The 13,834-nt window shown below is 41.5% G+C and overlaps 9 protein-coding genes and 1 non-coding gene across 10 annotated transcripts; 6 read left to right on the forward strand and 4 right to left on the reverse strand.

The window, feature by feature from the left end:
- Positions 1-370: 370 nt before the first annotated feature.
- V1512DRAFT_246874 (asparagine synthase-domain-containing protein) lies at positions 371-1,959 on the forward strand (the record flags this gene model as incomplete). Its single annotated transcript, XM_066914456.1, has 4 exons — positions 371-808; positions 852-899; positions 953-1,672; positions 1,720-1,959. 4 exons carry the CDS (start codon positions 371-373, stop codon positions 1,957-1,959), a joined length of 1,446 nt encoding a protein of 481 aa, XP_066772004.1.
- Positions 1,960-2,765: 806 nt separating this feature from the next.
- On the reverse strand, positions 2,766-4,468 carry V1512DRAFT_290450 (uncharacterized protein; the record flags this gene model as incomplete). The annotated part of the gene is made up of 1 exon (XM_066918215.1): positions 2,766-4,468. The coding sequence occupies exon 1, from the start codon at positions 4,302-4,304 to the stop codon at positions 2,766-2,768; it is 1,539 nt and encodes a 512-aa protein (XP_066772005.1). The 5' UTR covers positions 4,305-4,468.
- A 133-nt stretch (positions 4,469-4,601) lies between these two features.
- V1512DRAFT_246876 (putative steroid-binding protein 3) lies at positions 4,602-5,019 on the forward strand (the record flags this gene model as incomplete). The annotated part of the gene is made up of 2 exons (XM_066914457.1): positions 4,602-4,686; positions 4,733-5,019. 2 exons carry the CDS (start codon positions 4,602-4,604, stop codon positions 5,017-5,019), a joined length of 372 nt encoding a protein of 123 aa, XP_066772006.1.
- Positions 5,020-5,067: 48 nt separating this feature from the next.
- Positions 5,068-6,370, reverse strand: V1512DRAFT_260850 (uncharacterized protein). Its single transcript, XM_066915943.1, has one exon. It carries the CDS (start codon positions 6,109-6,111, stop codon positions 5,203-5,205), a length of 909 nt encoding a protein of 302 aa, XP_066772007.1. The 5' UTR covers positions 6,112-6,370; the 3' UTR covers positions 5,068-5,202.
- An 894-nt stretch (positions 6,371-7,264) lies between these two features.
- V1512DRAFT_t26 lies at positions 7,265-7,336 on the forward strand. The gene has a single exon. It is a non-coding gene; the product is annotated as a tRNA-His (tRNA).
- Positions 7,276-8,429, forward strand: V1512DRAFT_260855 (NADH dehydrogenase 1 alpha subcomplex assembly factor 3). Its single transcript, XM_066915944.1, has 2 exons — positions 7,276-8,163; positions 8,210-8,429. The coding sequence occupies exons 1-2, from the start codon at positions 7,669-7,671 to the stop codon at positions 8,291-8,293; spliced, it is 579 nt and encodes a 192-aa protein (XP_066772008.1). The 5' UTR covers positions 7,276-7,668; the 3' UTR covers positions 8,294-8,429.
- Positions 8,430-8,628: 199 nt separating this feature from the next.
- On the forward strand, positions 8,629-9,746 carry V1512DRAFT_131710 (uncharacterized protein). The gene is made up of 4 exons (XM_066912966.1): positions 8,629-8,693; positions 8,745-8,920; positions 8,968-9,010; positions 9,055-9,746. The coding sequence occupies exons 2-4, from the start codon at positions 8,811-8,813 to the stop codon at positions 9,646-9,648; spliced, it is 747 nt and encodes a 248-aa protein (XP_066772009.1). The 5' UTR covers positions 8,629-8,693; positions 8,745-8,810; the 3' UTR covers positions 9,649-9,746.
- A 98-nt stretch (positions 9,747-9,844) lies between these two features.
- V1512DRAFT_270529 (Aldehyde/histidinol dehydrogenase) lies at positions 9,845-11,739 on the reverse strand (the record flags this gene model as incomplete). Its single annotated transcript, XM_066917607.1, has 6 exons — positions 9,845-10,580; positions 10,627-10,857; positions 10,909-11,021; positions 11,067-11,138; positions 11,189-11,455; positions 11,503-11,739. The coding sequence occupies 6 exons, from the start codon at positions 11,737-11,739 to the stop codon at positions 9,845-9,847; spliced, it is 1,656 nt and encodes a 551-aa protein (XP_066772010.1).
- Positions 11,740-11,935: 196 nt separating this feature from the next.
- Positions 11,936-12,667, reverse strand: V1512DRAFT_270530 (uncharacterized protein; the record flags this gene model as incomplete). Its single annotated transcript, XM_066917608.1, has 6 exons — positions 11,936-12,005; positions 12,056-12,141; positions 12,194-12,362; positions 12,410-12,436; positions 12,480-12,532; positions 12,581-12,667. 6 exons carry the CDS (start codon positions 12,665-12,667, stop codon positions 11,936-11,938), a joined length of 492 nt encoding a protein of 163 aa, XP_066772011.1.
- A 125-nt stretch (positions 12,668-12,792) lies between these two features.
- On the forward strand, positions 12,793-13,831 carry V1512DRAFT_260862 (uncharacterized protein). The gene is made up of 2 exons (XM_066915945.1): positions 12,793-13,466; positions 13,516-13,831. Exons 1-2 carry the CDS (start codon positions 12,944-12,946, stop codon positions 13,773-13,775), a joined length of 783 nt encoding a protein of 260 aa, XP_066772012.1. The 5' UTR covers positions 12,793-12,943; the 3' UTR covers positions 13,776-13,831.
- Positions 13,832-13,834: the final 3 nt, after the last annotated feature.

The raw sequence follows: 13,834 nt of genomic DNA on the forward strand, positions 1-13,834 counted from the left end.
GAGAAGGTTTAGTTTAGAGATACTGGCCAGCAAATGCACTTTGTCTTCGCAAGCGCATAGTCAAAGTGACTGTTATCGCTTGTTATTGTTTTTATTACATACTGCTCTATTGTTCCTTTTCTACTTAGTATCTGAAGAGGTTAATTGAGCTGTAGTGAAGTGCAAAGAAATAAGGATTGAAAGTTTTGATTTTATACAATTAGGGGAGTTCAAGAAATGATTTGATATGTGCGGTATATTTTTCAGTATTGCTCGAGATAACTCATCTAATTGTACTTTACTTGATGTTCTCGATTTGCGCAAAAAACTGCAATGCCGAGGTCCTGATTGTAATGATACTGTCGTTATTGATCTTAGCAATGAATACCAAATGACTCTGTTCTCCACCGTTCTGTCAATGAGAGACCCGTTGGTATCTCAGCCGCTTGTTGAAGACTCGGGTAGTGTGCTGCAATTCAATGGCGAAATTTTTCACGTTACACAAGAGTTGGAAAAATGTAACCAACAGTTGCTGTTCAATGAGCATGTCAAATCGGTAAATGATACAGCACTTTTAGCAACTTGGTTTGGACAGCTAGGAGTTCTCAAGACACTGCGATGTGTGCGTGGAGAATACGCGTTTGTATATTACGATAAACCAGCCAATAAGATTTGGTGGGCAAGAGACTGCATTGGAAGACGAAGTTTGTTGGTCTACAGATCTGACAAGATTATGGTCTTGAGTAGCGTAGCACCAGGTGATCCAAAACTGAGAGCTGAGTGGGCGGAAGTGCCTGCTGGAGTCGTCTACCAGACGGATTTGACGAAAGTGGGTAAATGCACTGGAATGGACGAATTAGCTGACAAGAAAGTTGGATACTACAGAGTTTTTGTGGGCACACGAAGGTCCGACGACGCTGGTAAGCCTACTTTTATAAACAGGGTTTATTGAGAGTGCTTGTTAATATTTTAGATATATCCTTACGGCACACCTTCGTGTAAACTGTCCTCTAACTCCAGGAATGTTGACCTGTTCTCTTCAGTTCTTTCGGCAGCTGTTCGTCGTCGAGTCTTGGCTATCAATCACTCGCCTGCGACCAATTCTTACGCGATTTTGTTCTCAGGTGGGATTGATTGCTCGATAATAGCATACTTGACGTGTATAGTCCTGCGCCAACACTCTGCAACTATCGATCTTCTGAACGTCGCTTTTGAGAACCCTCGGATTGGCGGTGGCTATGATACTCCAGACCGTGTACTGGGCAGACGCAGTTGGCGGGAACTGTTGATCCTTCCTCAGATTAAAGAGTCTAGTTGCACTCTCAGGTTGGTGGAAATCGACGTACCGTTTACGCAGGTCCAGGAGAACAAACTGTTGGTACAGGAGTTAATGTATCCAAAAGAAAGCGTAATGGATTTTTCAATTGCGCTTGCCTTTTTTTTTGCTGCCAAAGGGTGCGGCACATTATTCAAGTCACCGTCATCCACCGGTCAGCCTTACCGCACGACGAGTCGAATATTGATTTCTGGTTTAGGTGCCGATGAACTTTTTGCTGGATATATGCGCCATGCTACGGAATTTAAACATCGCGGATACGAAGCGTTGGTCGGCGAACTGGCGCTTGATTTTGGACGGTTGCATGAGCGTAATTTGGGTCGTGACGATAGAGTCGGCGCTTTTTGGAGTCGAGAGGTAATAATTAAGACAGTACAATGTAATATCTGACAATAATCTGAAAGTTTAGATATCCGTTTTTAGACGAAGACTTTGTGTCGTTTGCACTGGAGTGTCCGGTTGACGTTAAAATGCGAGAAGTTAATGGTGCCGTCGAGGGAAAGTGGCTGCTACGACAGTTTGCCAGAGAAGTCGGCTTGACTCAGGTCGCGACAGAGAAGAAGCGCGCGATTCAGTTCGGTGCTCGATCGGCAAAGATGGAAGCTGGTCAAGGCAAGGTTAAAGGCACGGCTAAGTTTGTATGATACGTGAATAATAGTACATAGATGCTGTTTGTTAGAAATTCGAGAATTTCGTAATTAGATTGACTCTAGCTTCGTTTTACCAGTACATACGAGGCTCTTGGGATATCCCCTCCGTGCTCCTTTACGTGCTCCAATACTACTATATATATTGCCTCAGTTCTGTACTAACTTCTTCATCGTAGTCTCTATAGGCAGCGTGGACCGGATATAAAGGTTGTCATTTGTTTAAAACTATACTTTAGTTTTTTACAAAAACTGTGTAAACTAAATACATAAATCTGGAATTATCATCCATAGCCATCCTGAACCCGGTACAGTAATTCATAAGTTCCCCTTTATTTCATCTCCTGCGCAACTCGTCATAACCTGCAGTATTCTGGGTTAAATATTCAATCGGGCTGCGAATCGTCCTGCATTTAGACAAATAAATGACTTATTTATGGCATAAACACGTAAGTTAGTTAATACTATCGCAAGCTTGTTATTTCTCCGCTACAAATGCTTGGTTACGCCTTTGATGTGAAAACCGATGATGAAAACCAGATACTTCCGAATAGCAAGCACAGAGCCTTAAACATGTTTAAAACTTTATGGTTTTGATTGCGAGTTGGGATTGGCCACTCTGACTGGTCGCAACAGCATCAAACAGCCAGTTCGTAACAGGTCTTTCGGCATTACAGCTGGTTTGCATTTATGAGAGAAGTAAAGGCAAGTTTGAGGTTCAACTGATATACGTTATTGTACACAATAGTATTGGTGCTTTCACTGTTTTTTAAAGTTTCACATTTCTTTCCGTTGTCACATATTTATCGATATTGACGATTAATGTCATAGAAATACCCGTGTTTACGTCTGAGCTCCTCTGAAATTGGTTTGCGACTGATTCGCATCTTGCGCATGCTGACATTATTCATCTCGAGTTTTCCGGCCGAGTTGGCATCTTCTTTCATTGTAAATCGGACGAGCGCACACTCATTTTTTTTAACAACTTTCCTTTTCGTGAAAGACGGAACGAGAATGATTTGGTCAATGACGATTTTGTGGTAGACTTCCTCTGCGCCAAAAAACAAGCAGTCCGGTCCGAGAACGTGAGTTTCATGGACTCTGAGTTCGCCGACGTGGCCAATGACTTGCACCTCCTGCTCGCGTGACAGGCGATTGTGCCTTGTGACTGTGACGCTGAATATTGGGTTTGCTTCGGTGGCGTCAAATACTACGTTTTCGAGTCTGGCGGAGTCGGTGCACAACGATCGCAACACATTTGAAGCACCGTAAGACTGCCGGACGTAACTGTAGAGTGAGAGATATTCGTGTACAGGGTCGAACGACGGCATATAGGACGAGTTGACTTTAAAAATGGAGATGACGGTAGGGTCAAAGGCCCAAGTCAGGTTGGTCAAGTCACCGTTGCTGCATAGACTGTTGTATTTATCATAGAAATAGCGATGAGCGCACGATTCTGGTGTAACATCCATTCGATGGTTTGAATTCCAGGATGCGAGCAGCACAGCTAAAGTCTCAACCAACCTATCGTAGACTCCTTGAAGAATGCTATCAGCAAGTATGACAACCTTCTTTCCTGTTCGGAGCACATGTTCGAGTAGCTTTATCCAGTCAGCGCAGGTCGCAGTAATTCGGATAAGCACAATGTCGGGATTCCAACCACTGACCCGCCCGACTAGAGTAGCACAACTTAAATTTTTTGTATCCTTGGTTACAACGGCGTGCATTTGGGTAAATGTGAAGTCGTACCCCCAAAAATACTGGCTCTCATCACTGTGAACAGCCACGTCGCGTAGCTGTTGGCGGTACTTCTCAAGCGGCTTTAAAAGCTCGCACTTTGAGCGACAGTAAGTTCGTAAATGAACAGACGGCTGACGCCAAGAACGTCCACTGTAGCGAACAATTTCAAGAAATCCACTCGGGAAGGTGACGTCGCGACCCTCAAGAACGTAAAGGCGAAGCACATTACGATGACGGGGGATATTCTTAAGTAGTGGCAGTTTCTTCGCGTCCAGATTTATTGGAAGAGACGCCAAATCGGAAAATTTGCACACCAATTTAGAAACTTCTTTAGAGTCGCGGTTCAAATCGGCATTCCAGAAGTGAACGCAATCGTAAGCTACGCTCGGGAGACCAGTCATATTTGACGGATATTTTGCTGTCAACTTCTTGCTGAGTGACTCGTGCACAGTCTCAAATGATCCTTTAGACGACACTCCCAGGCTATGTGTAAAAGTGGCAAGCAAATTGGTCTTATTCAAAACCTTCCCGTCGTCATTAAAAGGATTCTCTGATGCTGAATTCTCAACATGAGCAGCAGCTGCAAAGGATTCAGCAGGCATGTATGTGTATTAAATTGTAGACAGTAGGTAGATCACGATAAAGAGCAGAACAAATCAGAACATATACAGCACAGAAAAAGGTATCACAGTATTTTTTGCCGTAATAGTCGGTCCCCATAACTTCCATTGCCACGTGGGAGTAGGAGTATCGCGTCTAAAGTGAGTATGCGAGCCCCAGAAGTTGACATTCGGCCCGAATTGGATGAGCATCTGTTACCCTACCTAAGGTATTTCCCCGCCAACTGATGTCACTGCTCTCAGTACACTAGCATCTCTACCCACCTTTGCTTAAACAAGATGGTATTCGCACCAAAAATACCGGTCATTCTAGAAGATCCCAAAGATTTTGAATTTACGCTGTCAGAACTTCGGCAGTACGATGGTGGGTAACGCGCAATTTTGCCAGTTGATATAACTGAGACACGCAGGCATCAAGAATCCTTCAATCTATGTTGCGATCAGAGGTGTTGTGTTTGATGTGACGAAGAAAAAAGATGTTTATGGCCCAGGTGGAAGTTACGCTGTTTTTGCAGGCAAAGATGGCTCTAAAGGATTGGGCAAAAGTAGTCTGGATCCAGAAAACGCGGTACCGGAGACTGAGGACTTAGATGAATCAGAACTACGCGTATTAGATGACTGGTTTTCCTATTTTAGTCAGCGGTATAATATTATGGGCAAGATTGTACCAGAGATTGAGCCTGAGGCAAAAATATGACATGTTGAAACAGGAGCAGGAATCGGAGTTTGCAGTTTCTAGTTGATAGACAGAGCTTGGGATATATGATTGCTACATGATTGCTACAATCTGATCTGCATTGGACAAAAACAAAGGTAGAATACAGCACCTTAACCAATAACACCTAGAAACCAAATCTCAAAAAGTACGTTACGTACAAACTCAACCCAACAGGTCACATACTCTTAGACCAACTCGAGCATTTTCCATTTGCAGTGGAATGTTTCTACTGCTGCTGTCTCGTCTAAGCAAAAGTAATGCACGAGAAACTTCCTTTCCGGCTTCTTCCATGTCATCACTTTCAAATTGAACCTGTTCCTTCGGATCTGACTCTTCGTCCATCTCTTCATCGTCATCAAGGTCCTCGTCGTTGTAATCGAAGTCTTCGTCGCAGTCGTATTTTCGTTCAATGTGCTGAGCAAGCTCAAATCTGCTCTCACTTACCAAACCGCTGCATGATTCGAGTGAGTCTACTCGAGCTTGCAATTGATTGATGCACTCTTCTAGATACTTCAGGTACTCAACAGTAGCCTGCAAAATCCCAAGCTTGTGAAGATTTGCTTCGCCATGATTTTCACTAGCAGCTCGACAAGCTGGAACTATTGTCTTTAATGACTCAAACTCGTCGTTCATTTTTGATCGTCTCCGCCGTTCAATTGCAGAATGGGCAACTTTACGGGCAGTCTTTCTGGTGGCAGCAGTTGATGTGTTTCCTCGACGACTTTTCGTCGTAGTATTAGAAGAACCAGACAGAGCAGCAAAATTATCGTCGTAGTTCGGCACTGCTTTGGTACTTGTGGGTTTAGGCAAGACCGGCTGCATCTGAATGATTCTTCGCGATCGCATTGGCGGTGGAGGAAGCTTCAACTTCTTACTTCCTCGACAAGACTCTGTAATCTCGTTCTTAACATCTGCAATTGTAGCTGAAGGAGGCAACAAAAGAGTAGATATGACTGGTGAACATTGCAGGTCTTTGGGCTGGATGTCACCAGATGGAGGAGGAGTAATAAGAGCAGAAGGCTGCTCATAGGCTGCTTCTAATTTCCGATCTTGTTTTTCATAAACTGTCATTCTTCATACAGAGAGTAGGCAAAATAGAAGTACAATGTAATTACAGAATAACAAGAGAGGGCAACAAAGAGTTATATATTACCCAGCTTTGACGTCTCACTCGACTATCAGCCAACAGTCTCAACATTTACCCGTTGCACACGACATAATCCACAATCACTGAGTGGTCCATTCCATTCTCGGACAGAATTAAACCGGTTCAGCGCGTGATCGCGTGCCGGCCTGGTGCGCGCGTTTTCAGACATGATTGGCTCTTTTGGGTCTCACAGCGCTAAAAGGTCGCGCGACCACAGATGAACACACGTGCAAACCCCTTACCCTTAAGTGCTGGAAAGTTATACCAATTCTCAGCGTTGTATAAAGAAGGGAAAGACCGATCGATTTTCCACAATATAAATGAATGCTCTAAGCTTTTTTATAATTTTACCTACAGATAATGGTATGTGAATAATCACTAATTAAATGTTGCTTGTAAAGTGACTAAAAATATAAGCGACAAACTGAAGTCCAGTCTCAATAATGTTCAGATTTACCATAATAATAAGCATAACAAAACAAATGTATCGCGATGCATATGATGGTAAAAATTGGTAGAAATGTGTGGACAGAGTAGTAAAATATTGACACTAAACCCTTGGATATTTTTGGCATCCTACGCATGTTAACCCTACCATTAAACAGCAATATCCTGTTCATTTACAAATAATAGTAAACATCATTTACATGTGTTTAATCACGATCATTGTCAGTAGACAAGATCAGAGAAGGCTCGTTAGAAACTATGTTGGCTCCAAATGCACCTTAAATTCTCACAAAGTATAATAGGAGTAAAGGTAAGATAAGACTCTAGATTTTGTTTAATGTTGCTCTCAATAAGTTATTATCTATAAATGATACAATGTAAATAATAATAAAATCAATGCTCAAATTGTAAAATAAATAAACAAATACAAATATTGTAGTCGGTCCAGTCTTCTTTATATTCAGACTGATCGTAATAACAACATGATTGGTGACACCTAATGATAATATTGTGATGTATAAAGAATGGTGCAGAAAATATATGTAGACATCACGGAATTTAAATAAATATTGACACTATAATATTAGCGTGGGAACAAATATAGTTTAAATCTTGAGAAAGTATGTGTTAGCCGTTGTAGTATAGTGGTCAGTACACTTCGTTGTGGCCGAAGAGACCTCAGTTCGATTCTGGGCAACGGCATACTTCATTGTATGCTGGTTGGGCGAGCTAATTTTTTTATAATTTAAATTATAATTTTGTCAACATTTACTTTATAATACTAATACATTAAAGGTGTCAAAATCTGTAGACGAGCAATATTTTGGCAATGCTTTTGCTGAATTTTAGAGAACTAAGTACTTGACTTTTTATCTGCCAAAAACGATATTACTTGATTGACGAGAAAAATGATGAAATCGACACAAAACCCTGATAGTGTCCCTCATGTTTGAATATTTTGGACGCCGGAGATTTTGAATTAATAAAGCATGTCGAGACTTGGAGAATCCTCAATTAACGCACGATAGAATAATATGCGCTTAATTTGTAGGGCATCAAGATGTCGTTTAAGACTTGTTTCTCGAACCAGGCAAGCTCGATCATTTTACACAGTTACTCCACGACGTGAAAAAGTGCTTAACAATGCAACTGGCATAACCCCGTCAAAAGGAGGGGCAATTCAGGATTTTGATATGCTACAAGATTTGCCTCGACCGCCAGTGTCTTTTGATAGTGTCTATGATAATGGTTTTGTTTTATCCGACGGTGCTATTTTTGATTGTCGGGAAAATTCCATTGGCTGTGCAATTATGGATGGACAGGTACTGGAATGGGATTTCAGACCATACTGTAAGGGATTAGATGTCGGAATGGTTGACATCGATAGAGACGGTATTAAATTTTTATCATTTCTTTATCCTAGACCAGAGCTTTTGTTGGTCGGTCTAGGGGGCAAATCCCGAATTTTAACAGAGAAGACAAAGGCGGATATGATGTCTATGGGTTATCAAACTGAAGTCACAGACACTGTAAGATTCTGCGTGCGTGCTATTGGACAATACTAATGCTATATAGCAAAACGCTGCAAATAATTTTGAATTACTAGCCACGGAAAGACCAAGGCAAGTTATAGCTTTACTGCTTCCTCCAAGTATATAGTAGTTTTCAAAGCTTTAATTTAATAATGAACATTGATATGAGTTTGAAAAGGCAGACATTTACAAGTCGTTTTAGACAGTCTTCTGTAATTGAGATAATTGCAGGATTTAATGCTACATCAATTAGCAAAAAGAAAGCTTTAAAATCTTATTGGTCTTTAGGCTATTAAAATCCAAACATGAAAAATATTAAAAAATAGGAAAAACATTTATACTACCCCAGTCTATTTTATTTAAACTAGTTATTTTGGGTTTGGAATTATCAGATGTTAAAAGCCGGGTAAATTTGACATTGCCTTTGATCAAGTAACCAAAGAGATAAAGCCACTTGGGATCGAAGTATTTCATAACTCAAGGCCTTTCTGTGGTTTTTGAGTGGAGCATAACACTACAGTTAACTGGTTTGCAGTTGGTCTTTGTGAGAAAATTAGACTTGCTGGTGACAACTTGAGGGCCTGATATTGACATGGCATATTGCTCACATTGGGCTAAAGTATTTGTTATATGGTACAGAAACGATGGCAAGACCTGGATTATTAGAAAAAAGAAGGCAGGAGTTTGAGCGGCATTTGATCCGGTCACTTGATATTCTCAGCTACTGTCATCTATTATACATGTACTACATGGAGTAGGTGCTTTTCTCCACAGACATATGACGACAACTAATTGACTTAGCATTTCACTGTTACGGTTAATACTACGAAGTATAATACAACTAGTAAGCACATTTTATATTGCTTATGGATCATTCTAAACTATAAGAATTATTTAACACCAAAGCCGTTTCCTATTCCACAGGCATCACGAACAAAAATTGTTTATTTTGCCATTTTAGGTGCAAATGCTTATTGCTTGATGGTGCATTTATTTGCCAGTCTTCCAGTCAGCAGAGAAGCCAATGCAGGATATCTTCACGGTGGTCTCACAATCGAGTTCACAGGTCAGAAAGCACCTTCGTCGCGTTTACAGCTCCTATTCTCAGATATTGTTGTGGCTTTATTTCAGATGATTATGCTTGCAATATCAACAAATTTACAGAACAGCTCGATAGGAACAAATCTGGTGACTCCAATACCAGCGTCTCTTTCCGCCGCGGCAGCTTTAGCTACAGGTGCGGCTGAAACAGCACAGACAGATCAACATGGAAACATGCGGCAAACGATCGATGACGAGGAACGTAGCCAAACACACACAAATATAGTACCATCAGCTCCGTCAGTAGACGAGATTCAGCCTGCACAAACCGGTGACGCGGACGGATTCTCGGGAGAGGTCGTGGCCGTAGAATTACATCTTTCAGACATCATAGGTCGCACAAACGTGATGAGACGGAGACCGGTCATAACTTCTGTTTAACACAGACGTGCTATTGCTTTTATGCGATCACGGATTGAAATAGCTTGCATTTCAACTTCGGACATTACAGAATCATTTCATGCACAATTACAGTTTGTAGTAATTTTGCAAGGTCGGATTGTATCATAACATCAACCTACATTCTCTCACAAAAACTTTAAAGTTTTGATAAGTTTCGTTTTTATATACGCATTATTCATTGCTGAGTTGGCATATTCACACCAGAATCTTCGACAACAGCATCTTCTGATCTCCAGAGCGATGTAACTGTCTTGATCTGGGTGTAAAAATGAATACCTGCTTTTCCGTAAAAGTTGAGATCGCCGAGAATGGATCCCTTGTTACCAGTAAACGAGAAACCGAACGGAAGGGGGACAGGAATTGGAACATTTATTCCAACCTGGCCGCATGCAATCTCTTTCTGAAACTTGGCAGCCACAGGACCAGAGCGAGTGAAGATTGCAACGCCGTTACCATACTTGTTGCTGTTGACCAGCTCTATGGCGTCGTCCAAAGTGTCAACACTGACAGCCACAAGGACTGGTCCAAATATTTCCTCGTCGTAAGACTTCATACCAGGCTTGACACCAGAGATGATAGTAGGACCAACAAAGTTTCCGTTCGGGTACTTGTCAACCTTGTATCCACGACCATCGAGCAAAATTTCGGCACCATCGTCGGCAGCAGATTGAATTAAAGCCTCGATTCTGGCCTTGGATTGTGGGGAGATGACTGGACCTAAATCTGCACCAGGCTCAAATCCACCATTGACATTAAGCTTTTTTGCAACTTCGACCATGTCCAAAAGCCATTCCTTGGTTGAACCAACTGTGACAACGACAGAGACGGCCATGCAACGCTGTCCCGCTGCACCAAAGGCGGCACCAGCTATTGCGTTAAGAGCTTGAACCTTGTTAGAATCGGGCATGACACTATACTTCGTTAGCGTAATTACCATTCGTCTAATTCATTGCTTACATAGCGTGATTTTTAGCACCGAGGTTAGCTTGGACACGCTTGCCGTTTGCAGTACCGCGAGTATAAATGTACTTTCCAGTGCGATCACTTCCAACAAATGAGATAGCTTGGATTCTAGGTTCATCGATAATAAAATCAACTGTAGGAGCGGTACCGTGAACAATATTTAGAACGCCGTCAGGAAGACCGGCTTCCTTGGCAAGCTCAGCAATTATAAGAGCGGCGCCAGGACTACGAACGTTAAAAGAACGTAAAACAAGTTGCAAACCACAGACCACATACTCTTTCTCAGAAGGCTTGACTATCATGGTGTTACCACAGATGATAGCAGGTGGGATACACCATAATGGAATCATTGCGGGAAAGTTAAACGGACAAATAGCAGCAACAACACCCTTCAAATCATCAGAACTGCAAAATGAAATGCTCAAGATATTTACCAAAGGCTCGCGATAACTTCTTGTCTCCATGTCTGTGGAAACCTCAAGCAGATTGCCGTTTAGTTCATTTGTCTGCAGTATTAATCTCTATCAAGCCTAACGCGGTAAATAATCAAACTCACAATCCCACAAGCAGCTTCGGCAACCTGTAAGCCTCTCAAAACATCGCCTTTAGCGTCAAGAAATGTCTTGCCTTGTTCGAGCGTGATGTTGGCAGCCAATCTGTCCCAGTCACGACGGAGGAGTGAAACGAACTTGAACATAATTTGCTGGCGAGAGAGCAAAGTAGTCTTACTCCAGATTTTAAAAGCTTTCTCAGCAGCATCAACTGCCGTGACCAATTCCTCTGGAGTAGACTGTGGAACCCGCGTTACGACATTATTTGTAGCCTGCGGTTGCAATCAGAACGTTTCTTGAGACATGCTCGGTTTCATACCGGATCACAGAGATCAATCCAGTTGTCAGACTTGCTATCAAAAAACTCATTATTAATAAACATCTTTGTAGTAGTCGGATTTTGTATCTTCTCATGAGTCGTGATATGAGGAACAACAGCGTCTACAGCCTGGCTCCGGACAGTGGTCCCGGAAAGAGCACGAACGGCTCTTCGGGTCACTTGCAAGCGAAAGATGTTGCTTTGACCTACTAATTTAAATGACGATATATATCTCATATTATTGTAACAAAAACCACGGCAATTGAATAGGAATTGACGGTGCAGTTTCAAGTCAGAAGCCCTGAACATGAGTTTTAGTGGGGAACAGAACCGAATTGGCGGGGATCTAACTGAGGGTTTTGTACCATAAATAGTAGTTATCAGATATGTACAAAATTTATGACTATGTGCAACTACTAATAAGCAATCATTATTATAGATCAAGCATGTCAGCACGAGCATTTTCCATTGCCTCATTAATTTTGTCAATGAGGGCTTGACGTCTAGAATCGCACATTAGAACATACTGAGCCGTAACCTCAATTTCTCTTACTTTGCTTTCAAATCGTCAATCACGCTTTCGTATGAAATTTCTGGCCTAGAGGTTGCCTGTATCTGAAAAGATAGCAAGTTTACGGTCTAAAAATCAGTTCAACAAGCTAAGCAGATATAATAACAAGAACAGACGTACGACTTCCAACTTTTCTCGTTCAAGATCTTGAACTTGTCGTATTATATTTGACAAATGGATAAGTCCAAGTGATACCAATACTCGCTCTACATGTATTATCTCGCTTGAAACATCTTGAAAACCTTCTTGCGCTATCCGAATCACTTGTTGAATCTCTGGCACTCCAATACTATTCAGTTGTCAGCCTTCATTACCTTCAAACTGCGTTGTTATTACCTTCCATTCGCGTGATCTTCAATTGCACTGTATCATTAGCAGACAAACTTTAATTATATATGGTATTTACTGCTCAAACTCGTGATAAATTGCTGTTCGCGTAGCTTGCGCTGATGTAAATACCTTTACATTGTTTAGTTTATGACTTCACGTTGTCACTGAACGACCCACTTTCATATACTCAAGAGCATTTGCTGGATCTGGATCTAGTTGAACGATCTCATCGATTACATGATTTCCATTCGTTTGAGCTTCCATTTTGGTGAGTCCAGTTTGACCTGAAATGTTCTTAATTGATTTTAAAGTGTGCGGCTTAAACTGTGTTTTTACGCCGTTGTTGTCAACACGACTGGAACCAATGTGCGCGAGAGTGACTGTTAAACAGCTATACATAAAGCTATACATAAAGCTATACATAAAACTATACATAATTACAGTCTGTCTACAGTCTTTTTTTTTTTTTTTGCTGCAATATATACTGATTCTTTGTTACTGATTCTGCTTGCAAATTACTGATTTGAATGTTGACCAACGATGTCTACTACTGTATCTTGCAAGACTCCAAAGCGCAGGCATTCGCTGCTAAGCAAGATTCTCAACTTTCGCAAAAGAGACGGTATAGATTCAAAACCTGTGGCATCTGCCCAATCAAGTTTAACGTCTGAATTTTTACAAAGCGTGCCAAAGATTACGTTTGAGGATCGCATCCAATTATATCTGTCTTCCTGTTTAGACCCTGGCGCTTGGGCAGTCGAGAATACTGATCATACTAGTACATTTGGGCATAAGTTTGAAGACGTGTGGCGGCAAGATGAGAACGATGCTATGGCAGATCTACAAGATCTACTGAATGACATGTGGGTTCAGGTTCTGATAAAGAAAAACTCTGAGGAGTTTCACCTCAGCATGTATGAAGTTGAGCTCATGATGCGGTTGATTAAATTGTTGCGCAGAAATGCTCAAGTTTCAAAATGGTCGGACGAAGTGGTTGTCAGATTTGCATCGCAAGCTGTTGCTGAGAAACAAAGCGATGTGGAAAGTATACTTAGAGACGCAGGTACGCATATCGAGATTCCTTTGTTAAATGATCGGGTAACACAGAACAGAATTTTATTACACAAAGCTTGCAGAGGCTAGTAAGTGCAAACTTCATCGAATTTCCAATTGCGATAGCTGTATGTTCCAAACGGAATCCGACGTTTTCCTTAGCGAGCCAGATAGCGTGGATAAGGTTTTGAAGTTTCTCCGCTCCGGATTTCCAAAAATAGAGATCTTAAGATCTATAGGGCGACGCGTAATGTCAAGTCAAACATTACGAGGTGTGTCTACAACAGGAACTAAGAGTACTGTATCTGGAAAACCGTAGCTGTGAGTACACTCTGCTTATATCTGTCTTGTATTTTTAGGCTTAATTGATGGCTCACT

This window comes from Lipomyces arxii, assembly GCF_038497795.1.
Source record: "Lipomyces arxii strain Phaff 12-163 unplaced genomic scaffold V1512scaffold_5, whole genome shotgun sequence".
NCBI classification, from domain to species: domain Eukaryota; kingdom Fungi; phylum Ascomycota; class Lipomycetes; order Lipomycetales; family Lipomycetaceae; genus Lipomyces; species Lipomyces arxii.